The 26,631-nt window shown below is 31.3% G+C and overlaps 1 protein-coding gene across 2 annotated transcripts; it reads right to left on the reverse strand.

Annotated features, from left to right (window-relative positions):
* Positions 1-2,641: 2,641 nt before the first annotated feature.
* Positions 2,642-20,481, reverse strand: LOC143080002 (uncharacterized). Of its 2 annotated transcripts, none has more exons than XM_076255646.1 (7): positions 20,397-20,481; positions 16,335-16,457; positions 15,104-15,255; positions 6,834-6,986; positions 6,361-6,522; positions 4,541-4,767; positions 2,642-3,243 (listed from the first exon to the last, which is right to left on the reverse strand). In XM_076255646.1, the coding sequence occupies exons 2-7, from the start codon at positions 16,432-16,434 to the stop codon at positions 3,162-3,164; spliced, it is 876 nt and encodes a 291-aa protein (XP_076111761.1). In that variant the 5' UTR covers positions 16,435-16,457; positions 20,397-20,481; the 3' UTR covers positions 2,642-3,161. The 2 variants fall into 2 exon arrangements, with proteins under 2 accessions (XP_076111761.1, XP_076111760.1); XM_076255645.1 differs by lacking the exon at positions 20,397-20,481 and adding an exon at positions 20,112-20,343.
* Positions 20,482-26,631: the final 6,150 nt, after the last annotated feature.

Consider the following 26,631-nt stretch of genomic DNA (forward strand, 5'->3'; position numbering starts at 1 on the left):
TTTTTTCGATGCTGGTGATCAAACACTTTTTTTTTCAATATTTAACACTATAATGTATGGGGAAACTCTTGATTCAGAATAATTTTTTTTATTATCTGTATGACCTTTTTTTTTTTTTTTATCAAATTGGGGATCGGAATATTTCCATTCCCATCTTTTGAAGTCAAATAGTTGTTCTCTTACCGCTAGAAAAAATTTTCAAAAATTTTGAATTCAGTTCTACGTAATGAACATTTAAATGACATATAGTTTACAAGTGGGAACAAATCTTATGTACAGGTAGCTAAACAAGGTGTATAGATGTGAACAAATGTAATGTGAAACCAGTGTACACTACACTAAACTAATTGTAAACATGTTTACTCTACACGGCGTTTGGTGTGAACACGGCCTAAAATATTGAATGTTTTATTACTTATTGGAAGGAAAACAAAACAATGTTGAGTAAAATTTCCCTCTCTTTTCCGTAAAATTAAGAAATTTCTAGTTACAAAATTCATATGCATTGTTTACTTTTTAGATCTTAAAACCAGCCTATAATCCTAATACCATTTGTATGCAATTCTGCAATTTCAGAAATAAATGCATTTGTCCTGCAATATTACAAATCTTTCAAAATAATGCAGGATTTTCTTTAGTCTGGAGTGCGTGTACATGCTGTAGGAACTGTTATGAACATTGATTGTTTACACTTTCATCCTGTATTCCTCAATGGAAGATGAGACCATTTGCAGAGTTAACAGTTTACAAACAAACAAACACGTTTTTTAATTATGCAGTATTTAAAGTAAATGTCAAAGTTCAAGTTTGCAGTTGTTTTGTAGAAGTATGAATTCCCTCAAGAGAGTTCACGGTGGCTGTATACATGTATCAATAATTCTTATAATTACATATTTTCTATAATTACTCTGTACATCTATCATGTCTATGCTAAGTGTGAATATACAAAATTAGGAACAGGCATTTTGTTTAGCCATATCTAGTATTTTGATTAGCCGATTTCGAGTCTTAGAACAATAAACATACATAAATTTATGACTGACTCATTTGGTCCTTAAATGTATAAATTAGAGATAAGCTTTTTAATTGTAAAATTAATTAATGATTAATTCTTGTGGCAATTGTTTAACTATTAACTATACAGTTATGAAAGTTTCTGTTCATTTTAAGTTGACAAAAAATGATTTTGGGCTGTTAAATTCCGATTAACCTAGAACAATATAAATGCACATTTACATCTAAAAGAATTTCAGATGGGATTTATCTTTGATTAAATATATCATCTTTTCATATCAATGAATGTTTCACAAATTTACAGGCATCGTCTCTTTGAGCATTCCCCGTTTCCATTCTGAATTTTATTACCCATTTAATTCATGTAAGTTGATCAAATTAGTGCCTACGGTTTACTTATATAAATATAACATTGAAATTTTTAATATAAAAATCCAAGAAATCTTTAACCAAGAATTTCATCTAAAATCTCACTTTTTAATATACTAAAATTTTGATAGCTGCATGTAGCTCAATTGATTTGAAAGCTATCTTTTTATCCATTTCATTAGTACAGTACAAAATATGAAAATTCAGCAATATATAAGCAAATACAGTCAGAAATGTTACTAAAGGGCAATAATAAAATAATTTAAAATGTAAACTAAGTTCAGAAATTTCTACTATCATAATTTCTATTATAAATATCCATGAAAAAGGAGAGGTACTATTCTAAAACTTTCACAAGAAATTGTAAAGGAAAGTCTTTACTTGTGCAAATTTACATACAACTCAAAATAATTCAATTTTAACAGCTATAACAAAAGTCCTATTCGAACATTGAAGTCTTTTTTTCATCATTTCATTCTCATTTTTTTGTATTTTCTATTAAAATAACGTTTCTACATTTTTCTCTATATTTTTTTCCTTTATTTTTTTTCTTGGTCAGAATCATAATATTTTATCAATACACAAATCCATTATTAAAGACATACACATGGTATTGATTTGTATCTATAATTTACACCATTTTAATACACATGTATTTATCATCAATGTCAACATGTTGAACATTATTCCCCATGTGACAATCTACATTTCATACTACTTGTAATATATATCAACAGCAAAAAGTATAACAAAATATATACATTTGGTAGCACCATAAGTGAAAATTGTTTAACAAACATGGTAACAAAATAATTCTCAATTATACACATCCATAATCTTATATTAGGCCATGGAAAATTAATTGTTGGTTTCCCCTAACATGGGAAAATTTGTTTCTACAGCAGAACTTTAATCTTGCATATTTCAAACACTTTTTGTTGTCTCTGCAAAAAAAAAAAAAAAAAAAAAAAAAATTAAATGACCCGGCGGTTAAACAATGACCCGGTCGGGTTAGGGGAAACCATGAATTATTTTTCCATGGCCTTATGTTATACACATATTATTTTTACTGACACCTCATTTTTTCTGACTTTAAGTCATTTCATTTTTATTCAATTGTTCTGATTACATTTTCAATTATTTTTTAAAATTTTAAATCTTGAAAGACAACTCGTTTATACACGTGTTTCACATATAAAAGTATAAGTACATTCCGATCAATGTTTTCTCAATTAAGACTTTCACCATATACATGGATATAAAAACTTGTCAAATAAGGGAAGATTTCAACCAGTTAAGTATTCTATCAATTGCAGTTCATTTTTTCCATTAAATAAAATTCAAATTAAAAAATCTTATGTGTTTTGATAAAAACAATATTTAGCATTATTACAATAGTCTGATATAAAAATCATTCATAATCAGTCTGGTATAAAATTATTCTTATTTCATCTGTTTTAAAATACAGTTTAAAACATTAACATTATGTAACAGATGATAAACTAATTAATATAGCAAATAAAACATGAACAGTTACAAAACCAGGAATCACATCATATATGATAAATAATTCATAATTATAAAAATAATTTTGTTGTAAACTTTGTCAAACTAAGTAAATTATTATCATTTAAAAAAAATTTGTTTAGATTTTTGTAACTTCGATTCTCTGCATATTTCAGGAAATCCCTGAAAAAATCTTCTTCAACAAATTTTTCTACCTATCTTTTTTTATTTATTCCACTTTCTCTTTCAAGTTGCTACTGGTAAAATTTTCTTTATTTAATTTTCTGTATTTTCTTGTCAACTATCTCAATGCATGGTGATATCTGGTTGTTTATTATAACAGCCTCTTCCAATCTGCAAAATAAATTATAATTACTTAATTTCAAATTGATTTACATCTAATTTTCTTGAACTGTCAATTTACTAAAAATTTTCTTGAACTTTTTAGTAAATTGACAGAAAAATTACCCTTTCTAATTCTATTGAACACTTAATGTTAAACAGTCAATGGTATAAAATAGGTGTACTTTCATTATTTCCAAACTATGACCAGCTTTCTATACATAAAGACAATAATATCATTAGAACTTGTATACATTATAACTAAACAAAGACTGAGTATTTCCCTTTGAAACATGTAACATACATTTTTTATCAAAGTTATAAAATTTTTAGTCCACAATAACAAATGTATGTTATTTTGTCTCTAATAACCAAATAGAGTTATACCCTTGATTGATAAAAGAGTCTAGCAATTTCAAAACTTGAAGAGAAAAAAAATCACAAATATTACAGAATATAAATGGCAGTTAATTATAAATTGTGTACATGACCAACCATGCAACCAATATAAAAGGTGCACTCATATGGGCCTTTAGAGAAAGGGGAATGCAAAAGGATGAAATTACTCGCCAACAATAGTTAATTATACCCATCCAACAATAGAGACAGGGTATCAATCAATCAAATAACAGCTATGGTCTAAATAGGTCAATATCCTCAATTCCTCTCAGTGAATAACACAATTGTTAGTTTTAAACTTGAGATGCAATTTTACAAATAGTAAAATAGGTGTACACAAGTTCAAAAATCAAACCAATTCAGTGAAAATGATTCAGCTTCAAAAGGAGCAATCATACAGATCTCAGCCATAACAGAGATATAGACAAAGTAATTGAAGAAAATGTTACTTTAACTGCCTCCTATATGACATGGTTGATTGATTGATAGTTGGTTGGTCCAATAGCAAAAAATTCATACATGTTCAGGACAATAAATTAAATGAAGTCTGCAATTCATTCCAAATAATTATTCTATCAATAATAACAAAATAAATCATATTTCAAATGTTGAAGATTAAATATAGAACTTAACAAGAATGTGTCCCCAGCACACGGATTCCCCATCCGCACTATCATTTTCTATGTTCAGTGGACCGTGAAAATGGGGTAAAAAATCTAATTTGGCATTAAAATTAGAAAGATCATATCATAGGGAACATGTGTACTAAGTTTCAAGTTGATTAACCTTCAACTTCATCAAAAACTTTAACCTGAAGCTGGACAGACGGACGCACAAACCAGAAAACATAATGCATCTCTACTATCATAGGTGGATACCATTTTACAACAGTGTATACAAAATGAATTACCTGTCTTTGATGGCTATATAAGCATCCTTGTCTAAACTGCTTTCTTTGACAGATTTCTTACACTGTGTTGCTAGGTTACGGAAGCACATTTCTTTACTTTTGTTGTGAGCTACATTGTCCCAGTCAGGGGTATTACCTACACACTCCCAGGCTTGAAGTATGTACTCTAGACTGGCTTCCCATGACCCCGCATCTTGAAGTTGTTTTCCTTGACTAATACATGTACTCTGCAAAATGGACAAATATTAGGTACATGTATAACATTTGATGCTGGAAAACATGCATCTAATGCCTCTTATTTTACACACACACCTATCATAACAAGTAGAGTAGATAAAACATATCGACTGTCACAGAAATAGGGTGCAATCAACAGTTTTTTTCTATGACGTCACATTTTGAGGGACCATGCATAAGTGACCCTTAGTGGTGGACTGATTAATAAAGATACTTGTATAAAACTAGATATCACTGGAATCAGAATGTTCTTTAGTTTATAATGAAATAAAAATAATGTGTAATATTAATATATTAAAAATATTCCATCCAATGAACATGGGGAAAAAAAGGTCTAATTTGAACATAAAAAACTTGAAACCAGGTCATGTGCACACCCATGAAGCTATGATTCATGCACATTTTACATTATCAAAACTGTATGAAACTTGTAGGTTTTTACCTGGCCTTTCAAAAAAATCTTGTTTCAGGGTAAGGTTTCCTGCTCCGAAAAGAGCTACAGTGGCTGCAAATAAGTTTTCAATTTTCACTGCCAAAAAAACAGGATGTTTACAGTGTTGTCTCCCCTCAAAACATGTAATGTTAATATAATTTTTAAAATTATTTCAATCATTCAACCTGTTTTAATTGAAAGCTAATTAACTAATTTTTACAATCAAATACAAAAAACATGATACTTTTTCACCAATTGAGTAAATAAACAGGGGTTTCCCTCCATGGTTATTTTTAGTCGGGGAATAACCCCTAGTTTTTTATACGAAACTGTTTATAGCACCCATAGCTTCAATAAACTTATATAACAAGAATGTGTCCATAGTACACAGATGCCCAACTCACACTATAATTTTCCATGTTCAGTGGACTGTGAAATTGGGGTCAAAACTTGAATTAAATTGAATTTGAAATTAAAATTAGTGTGATTCCATAATTTATAGTGACTGACCTTTGTAAATATTTGTGTATTGATTTTATTTGTGAATGTTGTGTGTTGAATCTTTAAAAATACGGAACACAAATACACAATCATATATTATCATATCGAAAAAAGCACAATGATCAATAAACATGCATCTAGTTTACAGAAATCACATAATGGTATTTCATACATTTCAAATATATGACGTCACACTCGACCTGGGATGAGTCGAATACTTTTGTCTGGTCCCTTCAACTTCGACACAACGAGGTTTGACTGTATATATAATATACCATTGTTTGTTTTGGGCTATGGATTTTTTTCATTTTATTGCTCACACATGCATAAAATGTAGGCAACTGTTGAATAAACTGAATATATATGAATTTTCTTATTTGAAGTCTTTTACTTGTAGTTGTTGCAGGTCTTTTTGTATCATTTGAAATTGATTTTGAAATAAATTATGCCATTGATAATTTCTCTTGTTCTAGTTTGAATTTGCAAGTGTGTAAACCAAATGCTGGTCGACTTTTTTTTAAATTTTATTTTGGGGTTTTAATAGTTATTTGATACTTTTAGGCTAAATCTTTGGTTTGTAGTAAAATAGTTCAATGCTTACAAGATTAGAAAGTATGTACATTGATATCACAGTTCTGTATATACATACCTTAAAGTTTTCAACATGGGTTTTTACTCTACGAAAGCAAAATGCATCCCTACTTGATCCCCACCTTGAATTTGGCAAGGACTTGAAAATATTTTTCCTAAAATACTCTAAATTGTCCATCAAATGTCCAATATCTGGTTTAGGCAAACTTTTTTCAACTTCCTGAAAAAATATTGACAAAAGTAACACATTGCATCTACTAAAAGAACTGAATTTTAACTCTAAGGGAGATCTAATTGGCTGTGTTGTATGTATAAATACACATTCATATCAGCATGAAGAGTCTGCATGAAGAGGAAAGTAGAACTTTGACTTTATATAAAATATAAAAAAAAAAAATTTTTAAATTATAATTTGACAATTAAATCATTTTTTTTTAATCATTGTTGGATTGATGCTTTTTCTTTATCATCGTTAAATGTAACATCACTTTTAAATTCACATTTTATATTCGTAAGAAAAATATCAAATACCTCTTTCAAATCTGGATGTTTGTTTATAAGGTTACCCAGCAATTCTGTTAATTGTTCAGAACTAAGGGCAGATAATCTCTTATTTATAGAAACAGACGTTTCATTGGTTCCTTTGTTAGATTTACGCTTCTTTGTTGCTGATTGTGTTAAACCCTGAAAAAATAAATCATTAGGAAAAAAAACTTTCTAAAAATGTACTAATTATACACATTCTGGACATTTTTAATTATTCAAGCAACATCAAAGTCAAGAATACATGTATTTTCCTGTTCAAATAATGTAAAATGTAAAAAAAACAAGAGTGCACACGCTGAAATGTCTCGCCTTCTATACTAATCATTGATATTATGTTGATAGTCCTAAGTATAAAGCTAAGCTTTAATACAACTGTCACATAAACTTAACATTAACCAAGATAACTAAACAAAGACCAAGGAACCTTGAAAATGAGGTCAAGGTCAGATGAACCATGCCAGGCAGACATGTACAGCTAACAATGCTTCTATACAACATATATATAGCCTGGTGCACCCAAATATTTCATTAGTCATATTTAAGTTATCTTTAATGCATTTGAAAGATCTTTTAAAAAGAAAGAAACTACATTTTATTTCATGGAGATTGGATGTATAGTTTTTGAGGTACGACATTTTGAATGTGTTGAATATGTTATATTTTTAGACCGTTTCTATGATACCTTTAATACAGTAATATGGCACCGAAAACAGTTAAAAAAGCAAAAATCAAATAATGAAAATAACAGAACTTTTTAATGCCTCAACCTTTTGATGTAAAATTTTAAATACATATAAAGAAATATAAGAACCTTAAATGAGTATAAGAATTGAATTTTTTTTTGTGTTGGAAATTGAAAAAAAATCCATAGTTACCATGGTAACGAAACAGAAAAAAATGAAAATAACTGCTTTGAGGGCTTTTTACTTGCAATAGTATCTACATAAGTCAGCTTTTTTATAGGAATTGTTAGTTTATTGATAAAACAAGTTTAGGGGTTCAATTTCTGCTGTTGTTTTCTGATATTTGATTATAAAATTTTCAGTTACCATGGCAACAGAAAGCATTATTTCGTATTTTTCGTGAAATTTCTTCTCAAATGATAAAAATTCAAAATGTTGAAACTTTTCTGTAACTACAAAAGATGAGGTTTATTTTTATGACAATTTTAGAGTTAAAAATGCTTACAAAATATAATAATATATGTATTTTTGTTTCCATAGCAACAGTATAAATTCTGAAATTGTAAAAAAAATTAAAAAAATATCAAGTTGTTACGACCAAATCTTCATACATCTTTAATGAATCTGAACAGCTTGAATATAAGAAACACTGACTGAGTGACATTTATTGATACAATTATTGTAGTATTGAGTTAACTTATTGTTGAAGGCTGTATCAGTATGCGGATAAATCTCGGTCACTGACTCTGGTAGATGGTGGATGGTTGTCTCATTTGCTAATATATATCATCCTTAATTTTTTTTTGGTTTATAATGACTTTTGAGTTTTTCTTTTCATTTAACATTGTTAAAGTATATTCTCAAAACACATGTACATGTAGTTGGTTAGTATATATTTGTTTTTGTGATTATGCATGTACTGTCAATTGTCACCTTTTTTCAAATATTCTTTTCAATGCAAAACCTCCAAAAAAAAATGCATATAAAATCAAAAAATTGAATTACCACACATTTATTAATAATTAATAATAAAGACCTGTAAGTAAGAAGAACTTCACAACACTATCAACAAAAAAAACCTTTCACATTTAGTTAGAACTAGAGCAGTAATTTCTATATTTGGTAGTGATTGATTGCAAACATTTTTTTTCCAGCTTCCATGATCGAAGAGAAGAATCATTTGGTCCAATTTCATTATCAAAATCAAAATGAATAACAGTTTTAATATAAGTAGTTTCCACTGCTGGTGGTGAACACCACTTAAATGTACATGCATTTGTATTAGATCGTTCCATAAAATTAACAGTAGCAGTTTCTTCTGATAAAATGTCTTCAACCTGACCTATATACCAATCTGAAAGACCTGCGACAGCAATCCACTGATTTACTTTAAAATCTTTATAATTACTAATAAAAGTCATATTTGTATTGATTTTTACATCATGGCTTCTCTTATGTTTTTTAACATGTTTAACCGCTGAAGTGACTTCCTTTTCATTTTCAAGCTTACGTTTCCTTGTTTTGTTGGAATTATGTATACCGTTTTTGCTTAAAACTGCGCTTTGTTTTTTTACAACCCTGACATTTTTTAAATTGTCCTTTTCCGACTTTAATAATTCATTTCTTTCTGTTAATGGTCTTAAATGTTCTTCTTTCCTAGGGACATCTAAGTCAATTTCTACACCAATATGTATATTAGAAGAATATTTTTGAATAATTTTGATAAGATTGTTTTTTAACATTTCTACACTAAATGCCTTTCCTTCAGATGAAAATTTGTAAAACGCATTATTTCCTTCAAAACTTAAAACACATTTATAATACTTTAACTGAAATTTTAAAGCAACTAATTTCATATGAGAAGTTTTAAATTTTGATAGAAGTTTCTTTACATCCCCTTCAGTTTTGCATTGTCCATATCTTAATATGTTATCTATTATCTTTTGTTTCTCTGCAATTTTTTTCATTTTCTTTCTTTTGATTTCATCGGCTCTTATTTGTAACATTTCAATTCTTTTTTTTTTTATATCTTTGGATCTTTGTCGCCACTTTTCTATAAATTTTGGCAACAATTTAGATACCTTTTGCATAATATCAGCCTCATTACATTGCGTGTCAAGCCAATCAGAAGTTTTATTATTAACATATAAAACCATTCCTTCAATATGAGCAGTGGTTGCATTAGGTTTGAATCTTTTAATTCTGTCTAACTGACCAAAATTTGATTGGTTTGTTTTAGGAACAGATTGACTAATCAGCATCAAATCCTCATTGGGATCAGAATGCTTCCCTCCAGTTAAGTGATCGACTAACTGCCTTTTAATAACGCTTAAAATACTGGCCAATATAAGTTCTAAAGCCTGTGTTGTTAAAACATCCAATTCTTCATTATTTTCTTCCACAGCATGTAAAGCAAAGAAACCAAACAAATCTTTTTCGGGAGGGTAATTTTCAAACATTTGATAATTTTCATCAAACATCGGAAAAGAATCTTGTACTAAATTTGAAATACTATCATGTAACTTTTGGTAATATTGTGACATGTCAGTTATAGATACATCATTACAATCAAGAAGTTTCCATAGTGGACGATTGATATGGACATCAACTAAACCAAGAGCTCTAACACCAGCAAGGGCAATTTTGGATTCAATGTCAGCATTCACAGATAGTAACAGATTGTTACCTGTACCATACATTTCAATAAAATCTTGGATATGTGTCAAATGACCATATACTGCTCTTGCATTTTGAAATAAAATGTTAAACCTATTCCCACGGAAAGGTACAAGATAATTTTTTAAACCATTTTCAAATAAATAGGCATTAAATTGCTGTGGCCTACCGGCAGTTTCACAACCATGTATTTGCAATAAGTTACAACACGAGCGTATTAATCTTTGCGCAGCAGACTCACTCCTTGTACCCCAATTACTAAATTGTGACAAAGTTTTCATACCAATTTTTTCTGCCGTACTAATTTCTTCAAATTTTTTCAAAGATTTGTTAGAATAATCAGCAAAATTTGTTAGTAAATGTAAACCACAATAAAAATCATGAATATCTATAATTGATTGCTGACATTCTTCATTTAAAGTTTCCCAGTTTTCTAAAGCTTTGGGTAATAATGATTTACGCCATTCTTCAAATAGCTTAACATACGGTTTGTTTGTTGGACCTCTATCGCTCATAGTATTATGAATAGTTTTTACCATTTTGCTAATGACTTTTGTTAATATTTCAGGATTTTTTTCATTAGTCAATGATACATAAATTTCACCTAATTCGTTAAACAATGCTTTTGTTGCATTTAATTGTGTTGCACTGTTTTCTGTTGCTAAGTCCATCAAACTTGCTGAATATGTTTTTTCTGAAGTTGTTATGTCAAAAGTAAAAAAATGTTCCCCCCACTTGCTTGTGCCATCAAACTGCAACGTGTTTGCAGAGTCCTTGCTTAAAATAGTATCTGCCAATTGAAATTTTGCCATCAAATTAGCTTGCAGAGCCATTCTTTTAGCAAATGTAACTTCTGGCATATCATTCAGTTCTTGACCAGTCATATTTTTTATGACTGATTTAATTACATTGCTGCACATGTTACAGCTTACACCTAATGATATTAATTCCATATATGTTTTTTTCATTTCATCACAAAACTCTCGCGACCCATCTTTTCTCGTTTTAAAAATAGGTATTTTTGTGCATTCTTCAATTATTTCCTGTAGGATGGCATTGGATTCTTGAAGTTCCTTGTTTTTTATTTTCAAAAAGTTCTGGTTTTGACTTAAGATATGATATTCTTTTTTGTAAATTTCTTTTATCCTCTTTTAAGACTAAGATTTCTTTTTCACTTTGCGTTATGCTTTCTTCCATAAAGGAAGATTTTTCTTTTTCATTTGTTAAAGTTTTGTTTATTGTCTCTAATTTAGTGTCTCTTCTCTGAATTTTTTTGTTAATGTTCCTAGTATTATACTTTTGAAGTTTGTTAATAACAGTTTCATATTTTTGTTTCAAGTCTGAAAGTTCTTTGTCTGATATTGTTTTATCTTTTATGATTTTATTTAGTTGATCAGATAATTGCTGATTTTCCTTATATTCTTGTGTAAGTTCTTCATCAACTTCTTCTTTTTCATGTTGAAGTTGGTAATTTAAATTTTGAATTTGTTGACAGCACTTTATTGTTTTTAATTTCTGTTTCGAACACTTAGGATTTTCACAACCCTCTGCCAAGTTGTCTGTTGAGCTTGCTTTATTAGTACCCATTTTTGGGTATGTATATGTTTCATTCAAAAACTGTTCCGAAAAGCTATAGCCCTTTCTACTCATATCTAAACGATTCTTTAACAAAGATTTAACGGAGTAACGCATGGCATGTTCTGAAAAAGTTTCGCTTTTAAGCCCCACTATATGATGAACCCACTTTGTTAATTCTGTGAAAGTATAATTATTTGAGCTACAAAACTTTTCAAGTTCATATACAACACCATTTGTGACTTGACCACAAACAAAATTATACAAATTATTTGAAAAAATTCTGAATTTTGAACAATGAATTCCTATGACGGTTGAATCTTCTGACAACAATAGAACTTCTCTTAAAACTTTTTCTTTTAATTCTTCTGTATTTGCTTTATCAAACTTGTTTTCTATCTTCCTTATCAAATCACTTATTTTACTTGGTATCTTTACTCTTGAGTTTACTTTAAGAAGACTCGGTAACTTTTCTTGTATATTTTGTTGTTCGTACCGAAGAATATCTCGTAACTGAATCACGAACGCATAATTTATGTCTGAAAAATAAAAAAAAGTAACCTACATTTTTGTGAAAAAAAATCCCCTACCCCTCTTGCTAGGATATTAAATTGTCTTTAAATTTCATTTTTCTCTCTCGAATATCTTTGTCAAGCAGAAATCGTTTTTTTTTTTTATTTTAAATATCTTATCAGGAAAGCATTATACGTATCTGAAAACAATGAAAATGAACCTACATTTATTGAAAAAAAATGCATCCCCTCTTTTGTCTTTTATTTCATTATTATATAAAAATTAGATCACTTTTTTTCTTGAATTTATGCGACAGTGTGGGAAGTTTTTTTTTTAGAATATTAAATTAATCAAGTTTCATTACAAATATCTAGTTTATTTGATGTTAGGAAACTATATTTATTTTATATAAGTTCTTCATAAGAGGATTGCGTAAAACCGAAAGTGAAACTTGATTTTCGTATTGTTTATCAATAGTTCACGTAGTTCATTCATGTTACCGTTATCCGTAAGTTCTTTATTTTAGCAAAGAAACATTTATAAGTATATTACTGTGCTAAATTACCTATGTTTTCACGTTTACACACGTCTTCTACTGATTTAAACAAGCCATTTATTTGCGCTGCGGCTACAGAAATCGAATTCATTTTTATCTGTAACGTTATCGACTTTCAGAAAATTTTGAAGGTCGTGACCTTTTTTCAACGAAGTAAAGTCAGTATCGCTTTAGTTTCGCATCTTTTGACTAGTTACTGTTTGGAAAGAGCTAGTTTTAAATTTTTTACACGTATAACTTTTATCAATTACTTTTATAAAATTAATATTGAAAATTTTAAACGAAATTGTTTTTTAAATTTAAAATTTTGATACAGCTATAATATCTTCATTTTATGTTAATTTTAAATGTGTAAACAAACGGGCGAAGGTGGCAAATTTAGTCAGAACTCAAGATCGCTCTAAATTTACACTGTCCAACTATCATACGTCGCCGAGTTTTAACATTCGGAGGGTAAGTGTTAATGTACAAATGTTGAATAAAAAAACAGATGAAATTAATCTACAAATGATTATCTTTCGATTGGTATAATTTTCGTAAACATATTTAAAGAGGAAAATAACTAAAATATCGTTTTAAAATCTTAGACATTATGCAAAAATCGTGACGTCTAACTGAACGTTACACTACACATGCACCAGGCTAATATATAGTTGACTTATTACTTATAGTTTAAGAAAAATAGACCAAAACACAAAAACTTAACACTGTGCAATGAACCGTGAAAATGAGGTCACGGTGAAATAAAACTTGCGCGACTGACCTAAAGATCATAAAATATTTCCATACACCAAATATAGATGACCTATGGCATATACTATTAGATAAAAAGACCAAAACTCAAAAACTTAACTTTGACCACTGAACCATGAAAATGAGGTCAAGGTCACATGACATCTGCCCGCTAGATAGGTACACCTTACAATCATTCCATACAACAAATATAGTAGACCTATTGCATATAGTATGAGAAAAACAGACCAAAACACAAAAATTTAACTATAACCACTGAACCATAAAAATGAGGTCAAGGTCAGATGACACCTGCCAGTTGGACATGTACACCTTACAGTCCTTCCATACACCGAATATACTAGCCCTATTGCTTGTAGTATCTGAGATATGGACTTGACCACCAAAACTTAACCTTGTTCACTGATCCATGAAATGAGGTCGAGGTCAAGTGAAAACTGTCTGACAGACATGAGGACCTTTCAAGGTACGCACATATCAAATATAGTTATCCTATTACTTATAATAAGAGAGAATTCAACATTACAAAAAATCTGAACTTTTTTTTCAAGTGGTCACTGAACCATGAAAATGAGGTCAAGGACATTGGACATGTGACTGACGGAAACTTCGTAACATGAGGCATCTATATACAAAGTATGAAGCATCCAGGTCTTCCACCTTCTAAAATATAAAGCTTTTAAGAAGTTAGCTAACACCGCCGCCGCCGCCGGATCACTATCCCTATGTCGAGCTTTCTGCAACAAAAGTTGCAGGCTCGACAAAAACCAAGAATGTGTCCATAGTACATGGATGTCCCACTTGCACTATCATTTTCTATGTTCAGTGGACCATGAAATTGGTTGAGGTCAACTCTAATATGGCATTAAAATTAGAAAGATAATTTATTAGGAAACATACCAATTGTGACTTGGATGGAGAGTTGTCTAATTGGCACTCATACCACATCTTCTTATATCTATATGTACTTAGTTTCAAGTTGATTGGACTTCATCAAAAACTACCTAGACTTAAACAGGACAAATGAATGGACGCACAGAACGAAAAACACAATGCCCCTAGGTGGGACATAAAAACAAATGTGTTTACCTACCTTTTACCTAAGCTTGTGAAACAAGTATATATAATATTTCTTTAGGCATAAGATTAAAGGAATGCTTTTTCTGTTTCACCTATATATGCCAACAAAATTTATAAATCAGATCTGATTTGTTTGATAGTAACCGATCAAGAATATATCTGTTTCCCCATCTTCAAAAAAGACTTAATTTATTGGATTTTCTCAAAGTTTGCCCATAACCATTTGCATTGTTTAGTACAAATATGAAATATTTTTTTTAGATTATTGGCAATGGAATCTTTACACATTAAAATAGCATTCTCATTGACCTATATACCACATGTCTCCCTTAATTCACATCAATCAAATTATAAGAAAAAAAAAATTTGGCATTCAAACTTCTATTTTCAGAGGTTTCAACCAAATAAAATAAGTTAACCTTTGGACAAGGACTGTCTTCTGGATCACTGCTGATGTAAGATGTTGATAACATAAGCCTCTTCCGGACTCCATCTGCAGCACTTTTACGTGTGGGTGTACGTGAACCACTGGATGAGGTAGTACTGGTATCTAATGATGTGTCTAATAAACCTACAACATAGATCAACTTAATGTGTTATTATTTAAAAAGACTGATTGATGATTGCTTGGGTAATTAATGCCCATTTAAATACACTTGGTAACATTATGGAGGTTAGTTTTAATCAGTACAGGAAGCTTGAATTTCTGGAAAGAACCACTCACTTACTGCAAGAAAAATAGCATTCCAAATAAGTGTATAGTTTATATTTGATAAAATTTAAATTATAAAACATTTAGAACAAGAATGTGTCCTCAGTACACAAATGCCCCACTCGCACTATCATTTTCTATGTTCAGTGGACCGTGAAATTGGGGTAAAATCTCTAATTAGAAAGATCATATCATAGGGAACATGTGTACCAAGTTTGAAGTCGATTGGACTTCAACTTCATCAAAAACTACCTCGACCAAAAACTTTAACCTGAAGCGGGACAGACGGACGGACGAACGCACAGACCAGAAAACATAATGCCCCTCTACTATCGTAGGTGGGGCATAAAAACTGGGACAGATTTATATACAACTGAATACATAATTACTTAGAATGTGCTAAACGAAGTCAATGTTTGTGAGGCTCAAATTCCATTAATTTCTTTAAACCAAATTTAGTCACTTTGCCTCTGGTCTGAATTTGTAACACAAATGGTGACCGACATGATTTATTTACCTCAACACCCATGTAAACAATTTATGCCATACAAGACTCATTTGATTAATGTACAAAACAAGACTCCCACTCAAAGACTACATTAAATTTTGTATGGAACTTCAGAGCAAACATTGGCAAAAATCATGGCCTCTAATTTGACAAGTGTGTTGCCATTATGAAGCAAAATTTTAGTTGGATTCTTTTGGCTTGTAGAGAAAAATCAAGCCAGGACCGTAGGACTAGTGGTTAAGTGTGAATACTGGTACATTTTGTATGCTATATGTACTCAATCTTTTCTGAAATAATGATATGCTTTTTGAAAATATTTCAAGTGTATCTACAAGTTCTCTTAAATACAAAACACCATTATTGGTCTCACTGACATTTACACCACAGATCCTCAATTTTTACTATATTTTATTAAGAAGTAATGACAAACCAATATCTGTGATGGCAGGGGTTGATGTCTGGAATGCCCTTTTCCTTGGACTGGTTCTAATTTGACCTCTTTGTCTAATAACCTCCTCATCTGGTGACATGGGAGAGGCAACAGCATCACTACCTAATATAAATAAATATTTTTAAATATATAATACACTATTAGATAAATGTATTTTCTACATTTTCATGAGCCTAACTATGTAACTATGATCAGCAATCTTTTCAAGTCTTGTAATATATATACACTTTTTTGAACATTTTTTTACATTCTACTTTCATGTGATAATTTGTTTTTCTTTTTGTTCTGTTCGCTTTTTAATTGTTTTCTATCTTAATTGTTTTTTATATATTTTTTTTTTTCTAATTAGTACTCTATAACTTCATGAACTTATCTAAATGTACTTGATATAAATAAGGGCGGCAACCCAAGACCCCCTGCCTCCAAACTTCCTTAGTGAGATCACTGTTAGTCAGAGATTTCTCCGACATCCAACAGCTGTTTTGCCAGGGCCCCAGCTTGTCTGGCAAAACAGCTGTTGGAAGTCAGAGAAATCTCTGACAGTGACTATAACTCTGCCCTTGGTGGAGAAAGCCTGAGTGCCTTAGAGAACAACCAACTCTAAAGACATCAAGGTTAGAAATCCAACAATCAAGTTCTGATAATTTTGGATCAAAATAATTTGAGTTCAAGAAACCAGCCACATGTGGGATCACTCACAATCGCAAGGGCTGATAGGCTGCTCAATGATACAGTAGTTGAACTACTTATACAACGCTGCCATATATATGGATTGACACCAAAACCTGTACATGTGTCCTGCTACGGTAGAGTAATAATTTCTTCTTCTTACGGTATTTATAAGCAGCCACCGTCAACTTGTTTACAATTCTGCCACATCATGGAGTGAGCGCATGAAATTTTTGAAATTCATAAACAAAAAAAATGGGTGCAATTTAACTATAATCATGATAATTACAAGTGCAATTAAAACATGTCATTAATTTAAAGAGAGAGCTGAGCCTTGAAAGATTCAAAATGTATGATTAAATGTGAAAAGCTATGTATAAAGGATATAAAAAAAGAATTGTCAATAGAATATTGTATGAATGGAGTTTGAACAACCATTTTATATAAGAACCCTGTTAATTTTAACTCGCTTGTTTGTAATTAAATCGGCCAAAAAAACATATGACAGTCACATGTCTTGAAGATCCAGTCTCTGACAGGCAAACACTTATCTGGACTTTTATCCCTTCATAATTTTTTTCAACAACTATTATGATTAAACAAAAATGGCTAAATAGGTCAGTTTATTAAATTTGTTCTAACGTCTTTAAAAAACAACTTTGAATATGGTTTAAATTTGTCAAGTTGTAGTGGTGTTGTTGTTCTAAATATAGAATCTGGGAAAAAAACCATCACAATATACGCAAGTGCAATACACCTTATCGCTAATCCCAGCTGACCATGCCGCTTGCACTTTTGATGCATATAACAATCACTTTTCCATTGTGGAGTCAGATATATATAGAATAAAGGACTTTTTGTTTTTGATACTGACTTTATCACAGTAAAATATCAGGTGAGCCCGAAGGGCGAGCCTGATATTTTCTGTGATAAAGTCAGTATCAAAAACAAAAAGTCCTTTATTCTGTTTATCGGTAATTTAAAAAAAATAAAAATTACTACAATAATAGAGAAAATAACAAACGAACTTCTTTTTCGCGTCGAATCACGGCGAATCACACTTGACGTCACAGGCCACATTACGTCATTTGAAATTTTGTCACAGTGCAGTAAACATGGCGTTCTCTTGCACAAAGTATTGAAAAGGAATTATTGCATGTGTTTCATTAATATTCTGCTTTGGACATGACTCTAACAATGGCAAATATAATGGAAGCATACCGGTAAGTCAGATTTCTTTATTTTTCACAAAGCATCAACATAGAGAGGGGTAGGAGGGTCCTGATCCCGAAATCCCGGGTTTAAAAACACGAAATCCCGAGGTCCCGAATTTAAATCACAGGAGTTTAAAATCCTATCAATAAGGGGTTAAAAATATACCAAAGTCGACTATCACAGTATAGCTTCACTCGAAGAGCTCTCTTATCCTATCGATAAGGGGTTAAAAATATACCAAAGTCGACTATCACAGCAGAGCTTCACTCGAAGAGTATATTTTTAACCCCTTATTGATAGGATTTAAAACTCCGGTGATTTAAAAAAAGTAAATCCCGATATTCCGAAATCACGAGCTTAAAGACACCCGATCCCGGAGTCCCGATTAAGGTCCTACCCACCCCACCCCCCCCCCTTCCCCTCGAGCATAGTAAGTCAGAACATTAGACTGATACGATATGAATCAGCAGATTTTTCATCGATCATCATTTTTAAGTTCAACGACGTCAAGTTATAATTATATTTTACTTAAAGCTGACTGTAGTTTGTAAATTATCTGAACAAGCTCATTTCTTGTCTACTTCATAATTATTTCAAACATTTTAATTTTTAATAGATGGTGCCCCGGTAACCCCCTTTTTAAAATTTATCCTAGATCCGCATATGAATAAGTTTACTTTTTTGTTCTTGGTTCTATGAGTATCTGTCTTTAAATTGACAATGAAACCACATCTTTTAAAATTGTATATGATGGTCCCACAAAAATGTCGAAAATGCGTAAATTTCATTTTTTTCTAGCTTCTCTCATGCAATAGCGGTACCTTTTTGGTCACTATATATGTGTTGCGTTTAAATATGAATTGTAACACTTTATAGTGACTGAACAGGTAAAACAAATACTTCTCAAGAAACCGAAAAAGAAAACTACTTGGGACGGCACCAGGCTATGTATTGGTATTGTATGAATAAAAACTCGGATTGGAACACCATGGACGATGTGTTAGTTGTACTTCATATATCAATTATAGATAACGCATTTTTTTTTTAAGTCTGTCGACTTTTTCATGCATTTTCTGTTCACATTTTCACAACAAAAAAGGCTAAACTAACTTTGTGAAAGTTATAATCAATGTCAAGTGTTTCATTCGCCAAAAATCTTGTGCGTTTCTGCTATAAAAATCACGCGCAATTTTGTGAATGAAAGGGAAAAGTAGATCCTTACGCGTTGCACTCGCGCATGTCATTTGTGTACTAACCCAATAATTTTTATATCACGGCCAGTCCACTGATACTGACATTATCAGCGAGTACACATCAAAGGAAAAATGTACAAATTACCGATAATTTGTTTTATGACGTCAAAATTTTACGGGAACCTGTGTGATATCCAGTTATGGCGGACAAATAGCGATGTGTATCCAAACCGATGAAATATGGATGATACGAAAACATATGACACGATGATACATTCGGTCCGCAAATAGTCAAAAAATAACATAAGGACCTAAGAGCTTTGCTTCCACAGCTACCTTTGGAGCTGATGGGGCTTATGTTTTTGAACTGTTTCCCCCATTCAAGATCTGAGGAAATAGTGCATCCCAGCAAAGACATGCCTGTCTCTCGGTCTCATCCCAGGTTAGTCCAAATAATTATGACGTCTTGAAAGGCTATTATAATTTTTTTCTTTGACGCCTTAGTTGATGTAAGGCGTCAAAGAAAAAAATTATAATAGCCTTTCAAGACGTCATAATTATTTGGACTAATCCCAGGTATTTGCCATAATTTGGCTAGGACTAGGCTATGTTGCATGGTTCGAGATTATAGCCATGTGAATGAACAACCTTGTCGAGGTTTTTTCTCTATCAAACTTACCACTAAGACTTGTATGCAAAGTGCGCAATGGGGAGCGCCTCGGTGAATGTCGAATATTTCTTTCTAAAACGAAGTGAGCAAGAGTTTGCTGTGACATAATTTATGAAATAAATTACTTGTTTGGCTGGGGTTAAAACAACGTATTAAATGATTTGGTGAAACAATTTCCCGTTTAAAATAATTCTGATTTTGTTAGACCATCTTTTCAGAAAAATTTTGTAAATTAGAGAAATGTTCCCAAAAAATCTTTGCTTAAATAAATTATCCTCCAGTGCTTGATTTTACCGCTTTTTCTTTGTTGTCATATTTCTGATTGGTTGAAAAGCAGGAGACGCCACCTGGATGCCACTGAAATACAAGAGCCGATAACTCTAGTTGTTATTCTTCTTTATGTAGATCCCTTCAGTGTTGGCGCACACACATCTAGCTGTGTTCCCTTAACGAATTAGTTTTTTTAGAATATACGGGATGAAGAAGAACACAAAACTACAGAAAAGTCTTTGTACTGTAAACTATAATTCTACAAATTTAATAAAAATATAACTTTCATCAATGAAAATAAATCCGGTAATGAAAGTTATATTTATATATTATACCTATATATATTGATATTTATAACTGCACATTTCATTGTTCGAAATGTGCCCAATGATATGCTATGTAGTATTTATTGTTTAATTGCTGCATCATTACTATTAGTATACTAGTTGTATGGGCCGTTGCCAATTATTGTAATTGAGTTTGTGCCAATAAAATATTTGTATTTGTATAAAATTTGTATAATTTCTCAAGGGAAGTGAATCTGGTAACCCCGTATCCGGGCACAGTCATCTGTTATGGTTCATTATCCATAGGATGTTTAAATTTACAGTCAATAGATTTAGATTGGTATAAAACATTTCTTCCTGTTTGGAACTTACAATATATGAAAAATCAAAAAAAATGATTCACCCCCCCCCCCTAATTTTGTGATAGCAATATTAATGTACATTTATTCGTAATAAAGTGAAAATTAATGACTGTGCCCCGGATACGGAGTTTCCAGATTCACTTCCCTTGAGAAATTATAGCAGTCTGCTGGTGCTTAATTTACACTGCCAAAGATATAATAATATTTCAACTCACTTCATGATCATCAACATTTTATATACTATATAGTCAGACATAAAACTTTTGCTAGAACCCCCTCAGTAAAAAAACATTTGATGGTATCCTATAGCCCCAAAAAAGCGGTATGATATTCTTGGCAATGACCTCCTCTTTTAAAATGCACCGACCCTTCAGCTGATAAAAAATGACTGTTCCCTTAAACAAACTGACAAAACTAAAAACAAGTTTGTAATTTAGTATAATTCTTACCGTAGATATTTCTACATGTTCAGGCATACTGTTATATTATATTTTATGATATGTACGGTGGTATATATAGTCATATATGGACCTTTTGTGTCGGAAATAAAGAATACATGAGAGTTGGGATGGGGTTCGATTAAAAGAGAATAATGATAAAAAAAAAAATCAGAATTAAGGCAACAACAAAAGAATAAAGGAAAATAGGCAAAAATAAAGAACAGAGAATGATGGTTTGATAATTTGAATTATTAACTTTAGAAAACAGGAGCTATCTATAATGATGATCTAAAGAATGGAAAACAACGGATGAATAAAATAATAAATAGAGAAACTCCAGATAGAACTTTTGTCTATTAATAAAATTGAGAATGGAAATAAGGTATCATCAATGTGTCAAAGAGACAACAACTCGATCTGTTGTTATAATTTTTGTGTCATTTAATTGATCTCTTGTGGAGAGTTGTGGCATTGGCAATCATACCACATCTTCCTTTTTATCTTCTCTATGGTCGAGTTGTTGTCTCTTTGACACATTGATGATACCTTATTTCCATTCTCAATTTTATTAATAGACAAAAGTTCTATCTGGAGTTTCTTGTATGTGCTGAAATCGAGTAGAAACTAGAAAGCCAATAGCAACTGGTACTAAAAGAAACAACCAGTAACAACTTCTGAATTACATGCTCCCAACTTATACGTAAAACAAGCAACAAACAAAAACAAGCATGGCATATATACAACAAACGACAACACTATTGACTCTGGATAGAACACCAAAAATGTTGGGGGTTATTCTGTTTGCGGTTTCCAATTGCAAACCCCCTCCTTACATGTTACAGTGATTGAGCAGCACAACATATAAAAAAACTGAAAAAATAAAAAAAAATATTTAAAAAAAAACAGTTTTTTTATATGTTGTGCTGCTCAATCACTGTAACATGTAAGGAGGGGGTTTGCATTTTTGGTGTTCTATCCAGAGTCAATAGTGTTGTCGTTTGTTGTATATATGCCATGCTTGTTTTTGTTTGTTGCTTGGTTCATAAATTGGAACGATAGATTCATTTGCATTTGCCTTAATATATTAGCCAAGTGTTTTATAGTTTGCAATACATTGCAATACCGGGTGTTGGTTCTGATTGTTCTCGAATGCCGTAAGATAACATATGATATAAATATAGTTGCTTACTTTAACGTCATTTGGACGTGTTGAACATCTGATTAGCCACTTGCTAAGGACATTCAAAACTTTACACCACTTGCTAAGGACATTCAAAACTTTACACCACTTGCTAAGGACATTCAAAACCTTTGCACCACTTGCAAAGGACATTCAAAATTTTACACCACTTGATACGGACATTCAAAACTTTACACCACTTGCTAAGGACATTCAAAACTTTACACCACTTGCTAAGGACATTCAAAAGGACATATTATCAACCTTAGTATCAATTGATTCGGAGTTTTTCTCGAGGAAGTTTTTGAAGTTAACCGTTGGCAATCAGACAACGTACATCAAAAGTAATAGCGGTACCCTTTGGAAAGAATCTGGTAAGGATCACTTCAGAAAGTGTGTGTGGACATCAGCCCTTAATATAAAAAAAGATGTTGTATGATTGCTAATGAGACAACTCTCCACAAGAGACTAAATGACACAACAATTAACAAGTATATATAGGTCCCCGTATGGCCTTCAATAATGAGCAAGCGCACATCGCATAGTCAGCTACACAGACCCCGAAATCACAAATGTAAAACAATTCAAACGAGAAAACTAATTACGGCAAAATGTATGTACAAAGAATGAACGAAAAACAAATATGTAACACATCAACAAACGACAAACACGAAACTGTACAGGCTCCTAACTTGGGACAGGCACAAACATGCAAAAATGCATAAATTTAGATCATTGTGAAAATTAAAAAGAAAATTATTTTAAAATATATGAATACTTCAAGAAATAACATATATTTTTTATCATTTGGGTCGTCTACAGGTTAGACATATACTAGTATTAGCCAGTTTTCTGTCCAACGATTTAGCGTCAGATGGTTGGGGCTAGATCCCCGACCTATTCACGATATAACTTGGTTTGGATGCTGTCACATTGACACAAAGCCCTCATCGCCTTTTACATATCAACCGTTTGCAAAAGATCAATTAGCGTATTTTAATTCTACATTTGATACATATTATAAAAGTAACATTGTTCTAAACCCCTCAAGCTCTAACAGTAAATAAATTCATTCGTTATATTTATCCGACTTTTCTTTTTAAGATTTGTCCGGTTTTCTAGACACAGTTATGAATCTTTAGATTGTCAAATTATACATCAATGAAAAATCAAATTCACTAAAACGCAAATTACTTTCATATCATTAATTAGAATATATTGCATCTAGCCGTATTCATCTGATGTGAAAATTGCGAAAGAAGCCCAGATGATCCAGAGGGTTCAGTGGCATAACCGGTTAAAAATCTAGAAAATGTGGTCTTTGTCTCTATGTGTATTTTCTGTTAACTCCAATCGGACGAACAAAGATTACCAATGTCCAAAGAAATTACAGCTATAGTTCCAGTATAAATCGATTGATCCATGGCAGAATGATTCAGCAATACTATCACTGCTTTTCACAAATTGAATGCTAATTGTAATGGCACTGTTTTTGGGCTACACTCAATATCAATAAAGAAAGCGTACAAGCCTTGTTGGTTTGCAGTAAAAAAAAATACCATTATTCTTATTGTACGACGAGTCAATGAAGTTAACTGAAAGAAAATATTTTTACACGGGAATCCAAAGTTAACTTAAAATTGCATAACAAAACGGAGTTTTTTTTTATTAGGAAAATTATCTAAAAACGTTGTAATATCACTACTAACAAAATTGACCACAAAAGATAACAAATAAAGCATGAGTTGTAAATCAAAAGAAAAAATGGAGGAGAGAGATAGAGGAGCACTGTACCTGAATCTGCAAGTCTTTTATGTCTTACTTTTGCTTGTTCAAAGTGATTGTCGCCAGATCTAGTATAACATATCAAATTTATTATACTCAAAGTAAGATAACTCATACAGAATAGCAAGTTATAAAGGGTCCCAAAATGACTAGTGTAAAACAAATAAAATGGGAAAATCAACTGTCTAATTTATATAAAAAATGAGAAACGAGAAACACCTACATGTACGAACCATTTTTATACTTATACCTCGAATTTGACATACGCAGTCATCCCATTCCAGAATCTATGACAAACGAGACGATTTTGATTTTGAAATTAACTAAATAGAAATATGATATCCATTTGATGTGGCTCTGTACTTATACATCCCCTCATTGTGTTATTGTGCTATGGTAGATTTTTGTATTCTAAATTATCATTATAAATTTGTTTTTGTATTCTTGTCTTTCATTTTTGCTAATGTGCTTTGTCTCTATGCCTTTTTGTGTTTCATTATTACATACGACGTGGCTCTGTACTAATACATCCCGTCATTGTGTTATTGTGCTATGGTAAAGTTTTGTATTCTTGTCTTTTATTTTTGCTAATGTGCTTTGTCTATATATGCCTAAAATTTTACTTTTATAGTAATTAAGTTTACAACACAATATTCTAATGTACCCTAATTTTTGACAGTTTGACTGTTTGTTATGTTAAAGCATCTTTGTCAATATAATGGAAGTTTATGCGACTGTCGTACAAGAAAGAGGTTTAGCTAGCTATAACACCAGTTTTAATCCACCATTTTTTACATTAGAAAATGCCTGTACCAAGTAAGGAACACATTCGTTTGATGTGTTTGAGCTTTTGATTTTGCAATTTGATTACAGACTTTTCGTTTGAATTTTCTGAAGTTCGGTATTTTTGTTGATACACTTTTAGTTTAGTATATCAATATATTGTTTTGTTGTAGCATATCTTTTTGACAAAAAATGGTTTAAAATCATTTCAAAATTAAAAAATTAAAAAAAAAATTAAAATGAGATATTTTACCTCGACCCTGCCAATTTTATCATCGCGAATCAATTAAAATTTGCCGGTGTGCTGTTAAAAGTTTTGCCTTTGATTGTCTTTCTCAGTTGAAATTTCCAACGAAAAAAATGTAAGAATCCATAGGCTTTTGATTTTAATTACCTCTTTTCGATATGTGGTAGCTGTCTTGACTTGTTTATTATTATTTCAGACGCCACACATAAATTATATGAATAAACCATTTATAAACAACTCATCTAAACATCAAACCAACAATGTTCGATCTGTAAATTTGCTTTCGCAAATTTTTTGTTCTTCCCTCGCCGGAATTCGAACCCATGCTACTGAGATATCGTGACACCAAATCGCCTGCACTGTAGCCGTCCCGCTAGACCACACGACCACATGGGCTCCATAAAAAAGAAGCTTTCGGTGGCCGGGTGTTACCTTTCCACGTCAGTTTTAATCTAGCGTCGTACTACAGTAGTGTACATGATATATAAGGCATGGAGATGTTATTTTTACAGATCAGCTAAATTATCTATAGTAAAGGATCCTACAAATTAATGTAAGATACAGTCACAGAAAATAATATATTTATAAGTATGTCTGAGCCAGTGACAACTCTACAACAGATGGTGATACATGGCTGTGTACATTATGTATATACAACTCGTCTAAACATCAACCCAACAATGTTTAACTTAATATATCTGTAAATTTGCTTTCGCAAATTTTTTGTTCTTCCCTCGCCGGGATTCTAACCCATGCTACTGAGATATCGTGACACCAAATATATACATATCGATACTGACAGAATGCTTTCTAGATGGCACTTTCTGGTTCCTTGTTTCGTTTATCTTTCTCTTGGAGTACCCGTACGTCATGTTTTAATTTTTTCTACCAGTTTCTTTTGAGTTTTCAATTCATTTAATCGTTTAAACTAACAATATCAGTTCTCTTCTTTTGTAAATAGCGAACGTCTGCATTGTGATCTGTTTCCTTCACGTGAATGGATAAAGCAAATCTACACAATAGAAACACACAAGCGGTTTGAGATTTCATCTTGCATGTATTCCGCGTAACATTGAATTACTAAAATGTTTCTCTGGAGTGTCAGAGAAATATATATGTACTGTGGTTTGTTTGACATCTTGTTAAATTCTTATTTGAAGTCACTAAATATTGTT

This window comes from Mytilus galloprovincialis, chromosome 6, assembly GCF_965363235.1.
Source record: "Mytilus galloprovincialis chromosome 6, xbMytGall1.hap1.1, whole genome shotgun sequence".
In the NCBI taxonomy this organism is placed as follows: Eukaryota; Metazoa; Mollusca; class Bivalvia; order Mytilida; family Mytilidae; genus Mytilus; species Mytilus galloprovincialis.